The sequence below is a fragment of the Hesperophylax consimilis genome, chromosome 6 (assembly GCF_061612785.1).
Source record: "Hesperophylax consimilis isolate HC1 chromosome 6, BYU_Hcon_1.0, whole genome shotgun sequence".
NCBI lineage: Eukaryota > Metazoa > Arthropoda > Insecta > Trichoptera > Limnephilidae > Hesperophylax > Hesperophylax consimilis.
In genome coordinates, this window is record NC_142841.1 from 33,118,281 (window position 1) to 33,133,796 (window position 15,516).

General features: G+C 34.5%; 3 protein-coding genes across 9 annotated transcripts in view; all 3 read left to right on the forward strand.

The window, feature by feature from the left end:
* The window catches only part of LOC149423230 (acetylcholine receptor subunit alpha-like), a 502,266-nt gene that overhangs the window by 141,473 nt on the left and 345,277 nt on the right, over positions 1-15,516 (forward strand). The window lies entirely within an intron of this gene.
* LOC149423231 (uncharacterized) lies at positions 220-2,693 on the forward strand. Its single transcript, XM_089632599.1, has 4 exons — positions 220-345; positions 540-998; positions 1,163-1,459; positions 2,382-2,693. Exons 1-4 carry the CDS (start codon positions 304-306, stop codon positions 2,562-2,564), a joined length of 981 nt encoding a protein of 326 aa, XP_089488725.1. The 5' UTR covers positions 220-303; the 3' UTR covers positions 2,565-2,693.
* LOC149423232 (uncharacterized) lies at positions 3,445-5,769 on the forward strand. Its single transcript, XM_089632598.1, has 2 exons — positions 3,445-4,015; positions 4,154-5,769. The coding sequence occupies exons 1-2, from the start codon at positions 3,974-3,976 to the stop codon at positions 5,096-5,098; spliced, it is 987 nt and encodes a 328-aa protein (XP_089488724.1). The 5' UTR covers positions 3,445-3,973; the 3' UTR covers positions 5,099-5,769.

A 15,516-nucleotide genomic window follows, 5' to 3' on the forward strand; every position in this document is an offset into this window, starting at 1 on the left:
AATTAACCCATATGAATTACCGAACTAGTCTGTTTTAAAATAATTTATGAACTCGTCATAATAAATCTTAATTTTATTTCTTTGAAATGATGTCCCCAATGACTCATTGGAATAATTATGGAGATTTTGCGGAAATTATACATCTGGTTAAATAAATAATCAGTCGTCTTTTTAAAAAAGTCTATAAAACGATGAGGGTTTTAAATCTCGTCATTACAACGAGATTGCAAGTACAGAATAAAGATACAAGTTTTTCAAATTGCCAACGAACATTGAAGAAGATTACATTTGTTCAACAAGAACATGTATCAGTTTATTATTATTTTCACCGTCAGCGTCTTCCAGGTAATTTGATATTTTACTTCATTTAACACTATTTGTTTCAAAATCAGAATTGCGGTAATTATTTAGTTTTAATTTATTTGCATATTGGCGAAAATAATGTTTGATTTGAAAAATACTATTTTAATTGTGAGTTGGTTAACCCTCGTTCAGATAATTAGTAATTTAAAATATTAAATGACATCATTCGAATGCAGGCGTTTGCGGCAGGTCAAATTAGCGACATCCCGATAAATGATATCGCCAATAATGATATCCACATCAACAATGGAGTATTTAACTTGACGCCGATGACTCGTCTGACAAACGAGGCTCCTGTCCAAGCAGCTGCCAGCGCTGGCCTCGCCATCGGAGACCTCAAAGACCTCATCACATCAGTTAAAGAAATTCTTGTCGACTTCCCGGAAAACGTCTCTCAGCACGCTATCGTCGCCGTTGAGCAAGCGAATGCTGTCGTCGGTAACTTGCCAACTGACGGTCTACTGGGGACGTCAGTCACAGCGACAACTGGCATCTTGAAATATGTCGATGAATCCATCACGCTTCAACTAAAAGCTGGTTCTGGAGCCGTCAGGGATGACGTTGTTCATCTGATCAAAAACGCTACCAACCTAATTCACTTTGCAGACCGCAAAATAAACACTGATGCCAATGCTGTGAGTTCATGCCATCATTCTTGCTATATTTGTTTTCAATCACTCATATTTATATACGTTTTAAAATAACGTGTAATGGGTGTCAAACGTTTGTTATTTCGCTGATATTTTGTAGATTAAACAATGCATTTGCAAATCAAAACATATTTTATTTATGTCCTAAGACGGTGGCGCATATTGACGTGGCATTAAAAACAGCATCGGAATCGGCAGTCCAGTGCTTGTACAAAATCGAAAGTGACATAAGGAAGAGAGCCGATGAAGCTAGCGAGGTCATCATTAGCTGCGTGTTTGAGAAGATATCAGCATCCAAGGACTTACTGGACAATATCTTCAGCCTCGTGGAGAAGTCCAAGGCACCTTTAGACTCTTCAATCAGTGAGCTGAAGGTTTGCGCCGGAACTACATCCACTCAATCCACTTTCCTGGAAAAGATGAACACGGCAACCTGCCTTGTTACCGTGAGCCTTTTTTGAATACTTTTGTCTAAATTCTCATTAAATTGCAATTGTTTTGTAACTGGTGAAATGCATCCTGGGTTGTATTCTGATGATAATAGAGAAACGAGAAGAACAAAAGTTTCAACGTAAATATTCATCCCAACCACATGCTGTCTTGTTTTGCCTTCCTGTTTTCTCAGTGAGAATCATTTATGAGCAAGTTTCAGCGAATACGTTTGTAAGTAGGTACTTATTCCGGTGTGTAGACACACTTAGTGTAGACTAACGAGTAAATGATTTATTTCTTTAACAGTGATTCTTATCCAAGATTTAGAATAACTTTTTCGCGGTACAACAAAAATAACGATCAATTCTCAAAACTGCAACCTCGCTGCACGCATAAAATTTATTATTTAAAAAAAATAAGTTACAATGGAATCAACCTATCGATTACGTATCATATTAAAGCGTGGAGAATGGAATGAACCTTTAGATTAAATTATTATATTGAAGCCTTAGGAATGGAATGAAACTATCGATTACGTATTATGTTAAAGCGTTACGAATGGAATGAACCTATCGATTAAAGTATTATATTAAAGCGTTAGGAATGGATGGAAGCTATCTATTAAGCACTACAGTAAAGCGTTACTAATGGAATGAACCTATGGATTAAGTTATTATATTTAAGCGTTACGAATGGAATTAACCTATCGATTACGTATTATATTAAAGCGTTACTAATGGTATGAACATATCGATTAAGTTATTACATTAACGTGTTACAAATGAAATGAACCTATCGATTAAGTATACAACAATCACGCTACGGCGTATAAATCAAATGCGTTTCATTGTTAACAAAATTTTTTATTATATTTTTTTAACTACGCCTTCCTTGATTGAGTTACTTCTTTTAACATTTATTGGTGGTGATTTTCAGATTGCTGCTAAAATGTTGGTTGATGAGTCACTTTTGGGTTTCGAAATTTACGTGAAAATGGCCTCGACTTTCCGCAGCCTCGAGGCACTGGACGCTGAGTTACCCTCCTGTGCACCCGAATCACTCCTGGACGATATAGCTCGGGTCACCCACGTACACCAGGCTATAGGCGCCTGTCAATAATCACACAATAATCCATCATAACTGGTCACATTATAAAAAATAACAGTTAAAAATAACAATATTACTTCATAAGATTTAGTACGAGCCTTGTATATTACGATATAATTAAAATGCATAGAATTATTGCAAGTTATCATTTTATTGATTTGATGGATCACAAGCCAAGTCCAAATGTATTGTATTTGAGATCACTTCATGAAAGTTTTTTTTACATTAGGTCCACACAGGAGGCCCTGAGGAAAAAAAATCTCATGGTTTATGTCAACTTTGGAGATGACGTGTGGAGGGTCCTTTTATGAAAATAAAGTAAAGGAAGTTCTGGGAAGGAAACGAGGTATAAGGGGTGGGTAGGAATCTGGGGGCAGTGTGTCTAGGAGTTACAGACGTAGGAATCCATTTCTTCAAGGCGTTGGGTCGATAGTCATGTTGGAGAGGTCAAAGGGTCTCCCGGAATCTCCAGGGATCCGAAGGGAAGGGCAGACGCATACGCCGCCAAGAACTAGACAAACCTCACCCCATGAACCTGGGCACTAAACGTAGTGAATCACGTGTGGTGACAAATGACAGAGGTGTTGATAAATGGTTCCCGGGGCGGCGGTATCCATACAACACCTCTCAAACAGATTTTCGATAAGCTTTAATTTGTTTATTACAATAGCAAATTCTATCGATTCAACAATAAAATTTTCTTCTGTGCGACAACATGGGAAGAAATCAGGAACGCAGTTCATAAAAAATATTTATGTTCACATAATTTTTTTTATAAATTTTAGCAGAAAACACATTTGTATAAAATATGTGTCATAAAAGTACTCAATACAACACTTTTCAGAATTGCGATCAAATCTTACAGAATTCGAAATACTCAAATATAAAACTAACTAGAATGGAAATGATTCACTTTGCATGTCAAAGGCTCAGTTATTGATACTGCCAACTATGATCTTTCAATACGTTCAAAGAAAACATCTACCCATAACAAATAGGTTTTGTTTACTGAAATAATGCCAAGAATTATTCGTCAGCATTATTGGTAACCTTCGGTTTTCCGGTGATATTAACGAGTAAGTACTTACGTCTATTCAGAATACCCTTATTACTTCAGTTGATTGTTTATCCAGAAACTAAAAATATGTTTACAGGTATAACGCTTAGAATTACTTACAAAGGTGTTGACAACTATAAATGGAACTAAATTGGGTGCTAATATTTGAACACATGTTATCTATCAAAGGGAAAAGATTTTATAATTGGAGCTGATTAGTATTCAACGTAATCAAAATAAAACATGGAGGTAAAATACAAATATTTATATTACTGAGTACTTCCAACATTGGAACTATAAAAACTCAAGTTTGCGAAGAAGTTCATCATTGTACAACAATTTTCTCTTGAAATCGTTTGTAAAAATGAAGTTCATTATTTTCATATTATGTGTTTTATTTTTCCAAGTAAGTGAAATCACAAATATTTCTCTAGTATTAGGAATGTTATGAATTTATTTATTTCAAAATGTAGTTTATAACGTATCAGAAACTACCAAGCTTTCCATGAATCATTATTCTTATAATGTTTTATTGCATTTTAAGGGGAACCAATGCGCTCCTGGAATAAATCCTGAAGAAAAAACAAGTACAAGTGACCAAGATGTTTTGAATGCGGATGGACATGAGATGGGTGCGGCAGGGGGAATATTTGTGCGTCAATCGTCAAGAAAAAAAGAACCGATACCAATAGTAGCTCCAGAAAAAGGCGTTTGGACTGAAATAAAAGAGGACTCGCATGATCCAGAAATTAAAAATGATAATAGTGATCCTAAAACAGGAACAGGTGGGGGGATATTTGTTCTAGAACCTTCACAAATGAAAGAATTCCATCTAAAACTTAAGCCTGCATCGGGTGATTCGGGTTATCAAAATATGGAAAATGATCAAGAAGAAGATGTCCACGACACAGGTACAGGAGAGGGAATATTCCTAAAAGAAATCAAACCAGTCCAGTCAATACCTGATGTGCCTGTTATTCCAAAACCCAGAGAAGATCACCACAAAAATAATGTCCATAAAGTTGGTACAGGCGGAGGAACATTTATCCTACCAATACCAGATGAAGAAGACGAAATTGCTACTGCTGGAGGCTTTTTTGTAAAGGATTCTCAAAGTATCGTCAGTGATCGAGATTTGATTAAGCAACCTTTTCAAGATTTACCCAAAGGAATAGTAACCCCTAAGGTTCCTTCCAGCTCCAACGACGATTCCACTTTAATTTTCCGATTGAATCCGGATGATGTTGCTAAGGCCATAACCAGCACAGTTATGAAAATTTTGGCTGAATTAAATTACAATGTTAATAATCCCGCAATCACAAATTGGCCGGCTGAACTTGTGGGCAGAGCAAATGCTTTGATCGATACAAAAGCCAAGATTGCTAAAAGAATGGTGGAAAAAGTCGGAAACTTTGCCACTGGAACAATACATAATTTGGACAGCCTTGCATCTGGTGCTAATTTCATAGCGGCTCTAAATAAAAACTAGACATTGAAAGACGAATATCACAGTATTAGAAGCCATTTTAAGTCACTTAAGAAGATTTCAATATGAGTTAATCAGTATTTTTAGATCATATGTTAATTAAGGTCGTTTTTAGCGGGTAAATCACGCCTGGTTTGCTTCTCATGTATATTATTATTACAAATAAAATGTGTAAAGCTAAATATATCACTTTTATCACTGACAAAAAAAATGTTATAAAAGAGAATTTTCTTTAATTTGATTTGTGATTGATTGGCTCAAAACTGTCAAATATCTTAATGCTTTGCCAACAGAAATGCGTCAAAAAGTTTTAAACTTTTGAAATTTTCTGAACTTACCCGCTGACAAGAACTTCTACAGTTCAATTCAACTATGTCATTTATCAAATTTAACTTGGATTTTGCCAGGAGCACTCAGATTTAAAGAAAGTTATGATGAGGGTGTAGAAAAACATGTAGTTATTTCAAATCCAAATTCTTGATAATTATTGCCGTTATAATTGATTAACAAATTAAAATAAATATATATGAACATTTTCATTAAAAAATAATAATCAAAATGAAAGTATGCAAGAAATACACATTTTACGCATTTACTCATTTTACGTTGTGTCCAAAGTCGAGTGGAGAGTGCTGTGCAACAAACAAAATTGAAAAAAGGAAATAAGTTTTTTTTGTTGTTTGTTTTTGGGGTGTTATGCCGTGTTGCGCTAACTCCTTCTTTTTTTTCACATTAACCCCACGCGTGATCCCCTGAGGAAAATAATTTCCCTCATGGCCTATGCCATCTTTAGAGATGCCGTGTTTAGGGTCTTTTTTAAGGAAATGAAGGAAAGGAAGTTCTGAGAAGGCAAGAGGAGGGATGGTGAGGAACATATGCACATATCTCTTCCACTGCGGCGCAAGGCGATGGGTCGAGATAACAGTCAAAGAGATCAAAGGATCTCTCCAAACCAGCCTCTCCCGATCTGGCATGCCAGGTGCATCCTGAACACACCTCACCTCACAGGGCATCCCTACTAAATCACCAAACATAGCGAACTACTTGGTTAACCACAAGTTTTTCTGATTTTTCTGCTTCAAATATTCGTTTGAGAATAGCTTTTTTTATTGTTCTTCAAAGTACAATCACATTAAACCGCAATTGAGCAGTTTGTCAACAGGATGTTTATGTTCAATTACAATATAATATATGTACACAATATCATTACTAATTACAATACAACTTATACATAGTATTTATCTCTAACCACTGCCATAATCAATGGTATTACTAATACAGAGTATCTCTGCTTAGTAGCCATGTTTTCAGCATATATCTGAATCTCTGAGGTAATTCGCAATCGTTTGAATATTGTTTTGATAAAAAAATGATCTCACACTAGAGATAAATTACTGGTTTAGCGATCTGGTGGATGGGAGGGTGCTCTGCTCCCTCCTTGGTGTGTTACGCTCGGGCTAGCCGGTACCTGGTGGCTACTGCGGGCAATTTACCAAACTGAAATAGATTAAGTTTCCCAACATGGATTTAATAAAGAGTTCTCGCGGATTGCTTTTGGCTAAGAGGACTATTTGGAAAACTCAAGGGAGCAAAATTTACGCACTCACCCGTCTTCTGTCTTCTAGTAATGTAAAGCTAATACGATTAGTTTGAAGGTATCATGTTACGACATTACGCATTAATATATCAGTTTTAACGTCATGCTTGTAATATTGTTACTTTATGGATGTTGGGGCATTAATAATACGAAGATCAGGGATTGAAGAACATGTTAGTGCTCCATCAAAGCGAATTAGTCTATATTGTGTATTTTGGATCTTCTGCTACAATTTCGTCATCAATATATGTTAATTTTATTTAAGAATCTTAACGTATTTAATTAAAAGGGTATTTTTTGGTAGTAACATAAATAAATATAGAAAAATAAACTGAAGATACTCTGGAGAACTAATATTTCTCCAGGATTTCCGATCTGTGAAGATTTGACGGCGTAGGTGTGTAGCTTTACACGATACATTTTTTCATACCGATCCCCATATCGGGATCCAAATGAAAAATCTTCGCTTTACACTATCGTTTTTAAATTTGTTTAAAAATATTTATATCATCATTTTAATATTACATTTAATTACAATAATGACGTATTTCCCATTTCACTAGGTGTGAAACGCATATGTTGAGATGACAATTTACAGAATGATTTTTAGCTAAGTTATTGTTTAAGAAAATGACAGATATAATAATTTTTTTTTTAAATTATAAAATTCGAGTATAAATGTAGAAGATTAGGACGAAGCGAGAATAATTTTAAGTAATTAAGTGATTAAATTATAGTTTGACAAAAAGGTATAGTCATAAATGGTAAGAAAAAAGCAGGTGAAACGTCAAATTATAGTAATTATTTTCATACTTACGATTTCATACAAACATTTGCCATTAGAGAAGAAATAATATTTTGGGAAATTACTAAATCGTAAAAACCTTGAACATAACATAGATCACAATCATAAAAGTTGTTACTGTCATTTAAGAGCTATGTCACATGCTTGGTCCAGTGCCATCTAGCGTTCAAATGAGAAGCTACTGTATGTACCTAGCGTGAGTCACATCAAGTTTTGTCCCCAAGCTATCTTCTTTCTTTCTCTTTGCTATATAGACAAAGGAGATGAACACTATCATGTCTGACGTATGCTTAGTATCATACAAAATTCGTTTTAAAAGGATTTTCGGACATGACCGCGGTGAGATAGAGATATCAACGACCTAAGATTATTAAGGTATTAGAGGGAGATGTGAAAAATGTCAGTCAAAAGTTTTTTGGTGATAAACGATGGCCAAATTGAACTTGAATATTAGTTAATCGCAAAATTATGTTTATCATTTTTAGTGTAATTCGCATGGAATAATTTAAAATATCTAATTCTGTGGATATCATGATAAACATATTAAAATAAAGTGACAATAAGATTATGTTAGAAGAGAAAAATAAAATAAAAAATGACATTTTGCGGCTGCAAATTAACGCAAATGTACTTTTGCTTTCACTACTTACTTTTTAAATCTACTTATAAACGATGGACTGAGGTTGGAGTTAGTGACTTAAAAACTTTTAATAAGAAAAGATCTCTCAAAAGAAAAAAATAAGCATTAAATAGGTATACGTCTAAATAGTGATACATAATCTTAAATTAAACAATATTGTTCTTTGGGCTTCAGAAGAGGTGACAAATTAATTACATACATTGGCGTTTTTATAATATTCACTAAGCATGAGCAATATGTATTAACATTTCATGTTATTTTTTTCAATTTACCTTACATTTCTGGACCCCTATAGCTGCCTCTGGTGTAAAGCAGACATAAGCTATGTAATAATTTAGAAATTCACATCTTCGTCCTGAAAACGCTCGGAAACAATCTCTTTGCGATGAATATATTAATGACGAACCGTTAAAAAGTAATTTAAGTTGTAGGGTCTGTTTAACATACGTATATTGAAATACCGACCTTCTTGAGAATGAGATCTTGCTGGATTTTATATACGAGTACACCTACACAAAATGTCAGGATTTAAATTAATACCGTTTCGAACATTACGTCACATTCGTACTGACAATTTGTGTTTTAATACAACACACCCCTTTAATAATAAATAATAGAGAATCAACTTATTTAGAATTCATATAAAGTACATATGTTTCATATATTATGGTAAATCAGTACACATTATAATAGACCATTCTACGAAATCTTATTTTTTGAGACAAAGGTTTTGCGAAATTTTGCCTTTTTCGGCTAAAGCAAATATGAAGCAGAAAGAAAAACTTTTACGATACTCGAGCCCTTCCGCTGGTCAAATACATGCCGGGAAAATATTTATGTAAGACATGTTCAAATCTTTTTCTCTCCCACAAATGGAGCCAAATGTATACTCAAGTCGAGGATGGGAATTATTCTCCTCTTGTTTACATATAATTTTATGGAGAAGTAAACAGCAAAGTACGGAAAATAATTCATTCCAAGTAGGTCAGACCTGAATCTCAGATTTATTCTACGAATTCTTTTAGTTTTTAAGACAAAGATTACATGAAATTAACTTGAAAAATGATAGCGGATGAGAAAGATTTTATTTACCCTTTTTTACGTAAAACGTATTTGAACAACAAATCAGGTATACTAGGTTTGGTTAACAAACTGTGTAAGTATTTGTGTATATTTATATTAAAAAACAAATATATTATTTCCGATAGATGTTCAGTAGGTACACGGACAAAAGTGAGTGTGGCTGATAAAAACGTGATTGCAATCGATTTGCTGATAAAACATGAGTTCAGAATATATCGGAACACATGTTCATGTAGGTGTACTTTTCCTAATAGATATAGATAACACATGTTCCGCCGTCCTCATAATGCATTCGCGTTTTACTGATACTTTGTTAGGAAATTGTAAAAGGTCTGCAATCCCATTTTTAACAGGAAAACGAATAAATTACCAATTTTTTTTTAAATTTGCAATATTTTATATCAGTATGTTTTCTCCGTGTAAAATATGCCTTATGAAGTATTTATCTATTTACGATAGTAAATAATACAAAAAAACACAAATCATTTTATTCAGCTTCGAATGGTGGATGGAACATATTGATCAGAGCAGTACTTGTGAATTTTTATTGTCTGAAATGTAAGGAGAAAAATAGATTCAGGCATTAAAATACCGCCATTGAATTTCATACCCCGATGCGCAGCGGATTTAAAACTGAAGATTTCCAATCAAACTATTTTCTATTACTTTCATCATTCTCATCCGGCTATCAGGCTTCAGAGGAGGCAAAACGCTACTGCCACCGGCTGCCCGCTCCCGTAACCCGCTCTCGCAACCTGCTCCCGCTACCTGCCTACCTGCTATTGTACCCATTGCCGTAACTGCTACTGCGGTTGCAATCAAAAGATCCGTGAAACGGCTGGTTCGGTAGCGATTTACGATTGCGTCCGTTACGTTCATTTCATTCTTTGGAAACGCTGAATTTTACGGCTGCGGCGGCCTTAGGGTTGCGGAAATCGATGTTACTATCTTTAAATATAGATTTATCTAAGGTTTAAGCAATCAAAAGGTAATACTTCTAAATGGCAAATCTTTGCACTTGCATAATATGTTATCCAAAAAACATACATTCAAGTACATTACAAATTTTTTACGGATCTAAGAATATTGAAAATCAAACGGTAACAGTGACTTTTGCAAAAAATGGCGTTATTGATTTAAATAAAAATAATTAAATTCAAATTTAATAATATAATTATTAAGTTCTGCAAGTATTTTTTGGTTTTTGTTATTGTTACAGCTGTTTCGGCTTTCAAGGCCTGTTTCATACTGTGTTTTAACCACGTTTAGACGACTTATTTATATGATTCTATTTTACCCCCTCCCATCAAATCCCTCAAATCTATTGTCACAATTATTTTATTAGTAAATCGGTTTAACTGGAAATAAATCATTTTTAATTGGGAGGAGGTAAAATAGAATCATATAAATAGCCGAGTTCTTCCCCATATTCCTCGTCCACAACTCCTCCCCCCAACTACCTTCAGCCTCGCAACATTCCCCAATTGAGGATGCCACAGTCTCTCTGGCTCCAGACTTTGGGAGCAGAACTTTTGAACTTTTTATTTATATAATTCTGTATTGAACAAAATAAAAATGTAAACTGTCGATTTATTGATAATTGATAAATAAATAAATAAAGTGGTTACATAAATAATTTGAGCAGGTTTGCCCACTGCCTTCGTAAGCTAAAGTGACAACCGTTTAGTCAGATATCTAGGAGATACTGGGATTCTAAGTTGTCTAAAATTCCGTTTTCTCTGGTTTGGAGATTGCTCCGACAGGATAAGAGAAACGAATCAACTTCTTGTATGGCTGTCGCCAACTCGTGTGCTTGCGAGCTCGCTTAAATTCAGGAACGCCTTTGGACTTGAACCGGGCAATGTATGTATCCAACATATTACGGATTTACGGAGATTATTCCAACAAAACAACTATTGGATACTCCGACAAAATATACCACAGACCAAGTCTTGGTTTGTGGAACACACTTATCAGTTCTTCGTCATGTCCTTGCAGCTCTTCTAATTTCGACAAGTTGGTTTTTCGATATCTCCAAAAATGACGAAGTTACGAGTGTTCAAAGTGAGGTTAAGTAAAACGACCGTTCAAAATATTCATGCTTTGAGATAATTCAGGACAAAACATAATACATAGAGATCAATATGTTACGTAAAATAAAGAATTAAGCACCATAACATTAAAACCGACGTTTGGTTGGTACAACTAAATCTGCTGATTCTGACATGTTCTCACATCACAACCAGTCTACGTGAGTAATATATCTATGGTCTACAATGATTTTTACTTGCGTCATAATGCAGGTTTTTAAACACCGGTAAATTGTTTATCAAGTGCAGTCATGGATGTATTTTTGCAGTTTGGTTCAAATTAGTAAAATTAGTGAAGAGATGCTAACATTTTACCTAACTGGTAATCTTAAAATAAACGTCTTGGCTCCCGTACAAAATACAGTGCCGGTTGAAACAAAAAAAGTAGAATTTCTGAGACTGGTGACTGGTTACGTCATACGTCACGTTCATAGATTTGGTGCTATTTTGGGAGACCTGAAAAATTAAAACTTTGCAATTTATTAAAACTATCTAGGTATAACAATAGAAAAAATATACTGGTGTTTAAGTTAGAAAGTTATTCTTGATTATAAAAGGACTGGAGTTCCGTATTCGAATGACACCGCAAACTGCCGCGCCAGTAATTTTATGTACCGTTTCTCACACACTTCTAAAATATCAACCTTTTGATGGCTTATATCTTCGGCAGGTACTATTCGATTTATTACAAAAAATTCAAGAAGTTCACAATGTCCTAATTAATAATATGATGCATTTGCAAATAGCATGATTTTCTTTGTAGGAGACAATCTAATTGGCTGGTGGTATGGATTACATAGAAGAACTCTACGCACAGCGCAGTGTTTGAGCTCACGATTTGGCAGTGAAAGAAAGTTCACCTCACGTGTCTAACATACGAGCCTTTTTTAGCAACCATTTCTTTACCGAAATCGCGTTTGATAAAGCAGCGTACTCAACTCGTAGACAGCCCCACATCAAATAAAGAGTACTACAACAAACCAGTACTATACTAAACACACCGTTGTAAAACAGAAAATAAATTCTAATTGCTCAAATGGGATAGTGAAAAATACGTTTCTTTAACCCTATAATGAATAGTCTGTCCAGTGTATAAAAATAATATATTTATTTATTAAATTTGTCGTATTATTAACACACTATATTATACAAGTGTTAAAGGGCGTACTTACCGACTTCCTTATTAACCAGTGATTCCTAACTTTATTTGGAGTATAAAATGTAAATAAAACTTTGGTCTCCGGTGACTTTTTTGATTATATTTTTTTTTTTCAATTATTCAACTAATGTCACCGAAGACTAAAATTTCGTCTACGTTTTTTAGTCCAAATAATGACAGGTTAAAATAAGTCATATACGTCCATTAACACCCTGAATACCTAGAGTCATTTTGTTTTATGTAAAATCTATCTAATATAAATATGTAAATATTGTACCTGCATGCTACTGTTAAATCTAGATACAATAATTCTTTTTCCAAATAGTAACCCTCCCTGCTTATAACAAAAGTCTATGTTCACACTGCAAATACAGCCGATTTAAAATTTTCCCTAAATTCTTGCAGTAGCAGAAATGTCAAGCAGCGGAATAATTTATGGCGCGATTATTCTACGAATGTACTCGGAATACCTTTCTCGATGATGAAAGAACTAATAAAATCTGTAACTCTGTAAAATTCCACAAATAAATAATATTTATTTCTTTTCCACACGATTGAAAAGTGTCAAGCAAAAGACGTTTTAGGCCGACTGCTAATATTGGGCTTTATTGGTTAAACCCTTTAACTCTGTGCAGAAACGGGAGGCCTCCTATCTTAACAAACGGATTTCAATCTTTAGAACACTCGCGTCAGGTGGGATTGCTGTCATTATTCTACCGGTATTTCAATGGAATATGCTTTGATGAACTATCATCATTGATTCCTTTAGCACTTGCCGGCACGCTAAAGGCGCGCCAGACACGTGTACGCTGTTGACATTTGTCACATAAGAACAGGTCGTTTCTTTGACTTGTTCTCGATTTCAATAGCTCGGCTGTGTATCTTCCCTCCTACAACAAGGGTCTCTTCAAGACACATGTTCGCGTCTTCCTCTCTTCAAAAAGACCCTACACGCATCATCCCCAAAGATGACACAAAAATAAATATTTAAAGTAATAATGTCATTCTGGCGACAACTTTGCTGATTACTACTTCCTTCATTTTCGCATCTTGTAATAAATAATTTGGGGCAACAAAATTCAATGTTTTGTGAAATAGTGTTGTATGCAACAGTGTTTTGAACAAATTAACTGATTTTCATAATTATTAAAAAAAAAACCTATTTTTGTCTGTGGCAGTATGTACGAGTGTCATATACAAACTAGCTGACTTAGTTACTAAAACTAGTTTTGAGGTTTTGACTTCTATGATAATCAACGAATTTTCTCTACATTCTATAAATATAATATGCATGTTTTGCATAAGTAAATCTACCAGAAAAAAATCTCCAAATGGTGAAAACTCTATTAAATTCCGTTGCGTAGTTTAGAAGAACTAAGCGCACAAACAGACACACAGAAGAAAATTGTAAAGAAAAGAAAACAGCCAAAGGATCTGAAAACTAGCAAATTTAATTTTATTGTTATTCTGTTATCCTCCAAGTCTATAGTACTATTGCAAGGACGGCAAATGGTATTCTGAAAGTCAATGTTTACAGTAGGGGAAGTGTATGTAGAATTGTGCAAGTTTCGTTCTATTGTTACCGCATTTACAGTCAGTAGCGGTTCATAAAATATCAGCCGGATTGAGACGAAGTTTACCGTGCCACTACTTCCTTTGGCCAACTCGTTCACCAGTTCTGAGAATGCAATTTTCAGGAATTTTTATCAAAAGCAGATTGTGTTTGTGGCTTGGTGTATGGAATCTCTTTTATTCATACAGACCGACTACAGACAAAATAATATATTTTGATATTTTCAGCAATAATCCTTGCTCTACCGGTATTATAAGATGCTCCGAGTGACTAACATCTTTGATTCTTTCGACACCGGTACGTAGTCGGGAAATACGCCAAACGCGAGCCTAACTTTTCTAAACAGTTGGAATTTGTCACAAAAGAACGGGTTGTTTTTACGACTCGTTCTGAGCTCAACAGCTTGACTGTGGAACAATTTGACGGCCTCTGTGTTTCCTCCATCCTAAAAAAAGGTCACTTAAAGATCCAGGTATATTCCATTTTCTCCCCCAAAAGACACTTCACACAGAATACCCAAAGATGACATATTCATAGAGATAATGTAAATTATTATTATTTTTACATTAATGCCGACTTATAATGTCCAGTCTTAGTCAATTAAAATAAATACGCACAAATAACATATGAACTACAAGGACATCTAGAGTACAGGCCTGGGCGCGCGACCGCAAAATTACGGAATCAGTGCTGTCACCAAGAGAACTTCACTGTTTAAAATAGTATTTTTTTATTTAATATGCTTGCGGTAAAACACTACACAAATCAGCAGTAACAACGAGTATCAACAACAATGGCCGCCTTTTTTGCAAACTATAGTTGCTCGATGGCACTGACTTGATCGCGTGACACTTCTAAATCCGTCACGTGGTGTTCTGTAGGATGAACTCATGAATGACGCGGGAGCGTTGTTCTTATTTTTCTTAAGGCTTAAAAAGTAATAATAATTCTGTACTGAAAATAGCAGATCGACTATGTTCGTTGTGAACTGAGATAATAATTAATTTTTGAAAATAGTAATTTATAAATTATAACCCTCTAAATTTTTATCCTGCCTTCAAAAGAGAAACATAACATTTATGGTACAATTAAACCGCTGTTGAACTAAGATAACAATGAAAACAACTAATTTGGGTTAAAACTGAACCACTCTAGAACTGAAATAACCATGAAAACAACTAATTTGGGGTACAACTGAACCATTTTTGAGCTGAGATAATTATGAAAACACCTAATTTGGGGTATAACTGAACCAGTATTAATCTAAGATAGGTTCCATGATAACTCAACATAGTGACAATTCAAGACACCTTTAAAAAGTGATATAAAGTCATTAGAAACGATGAAAAAAAAATTAAACCTAACCTAACCTACTTAACCCAGTTAATAAAGTTTTTGTTAACTTTCCATGACGTAATATAACTTTTTAAAGATGTAATTATTTATCTGGTCACCGAATATAAAAACTCTTGAA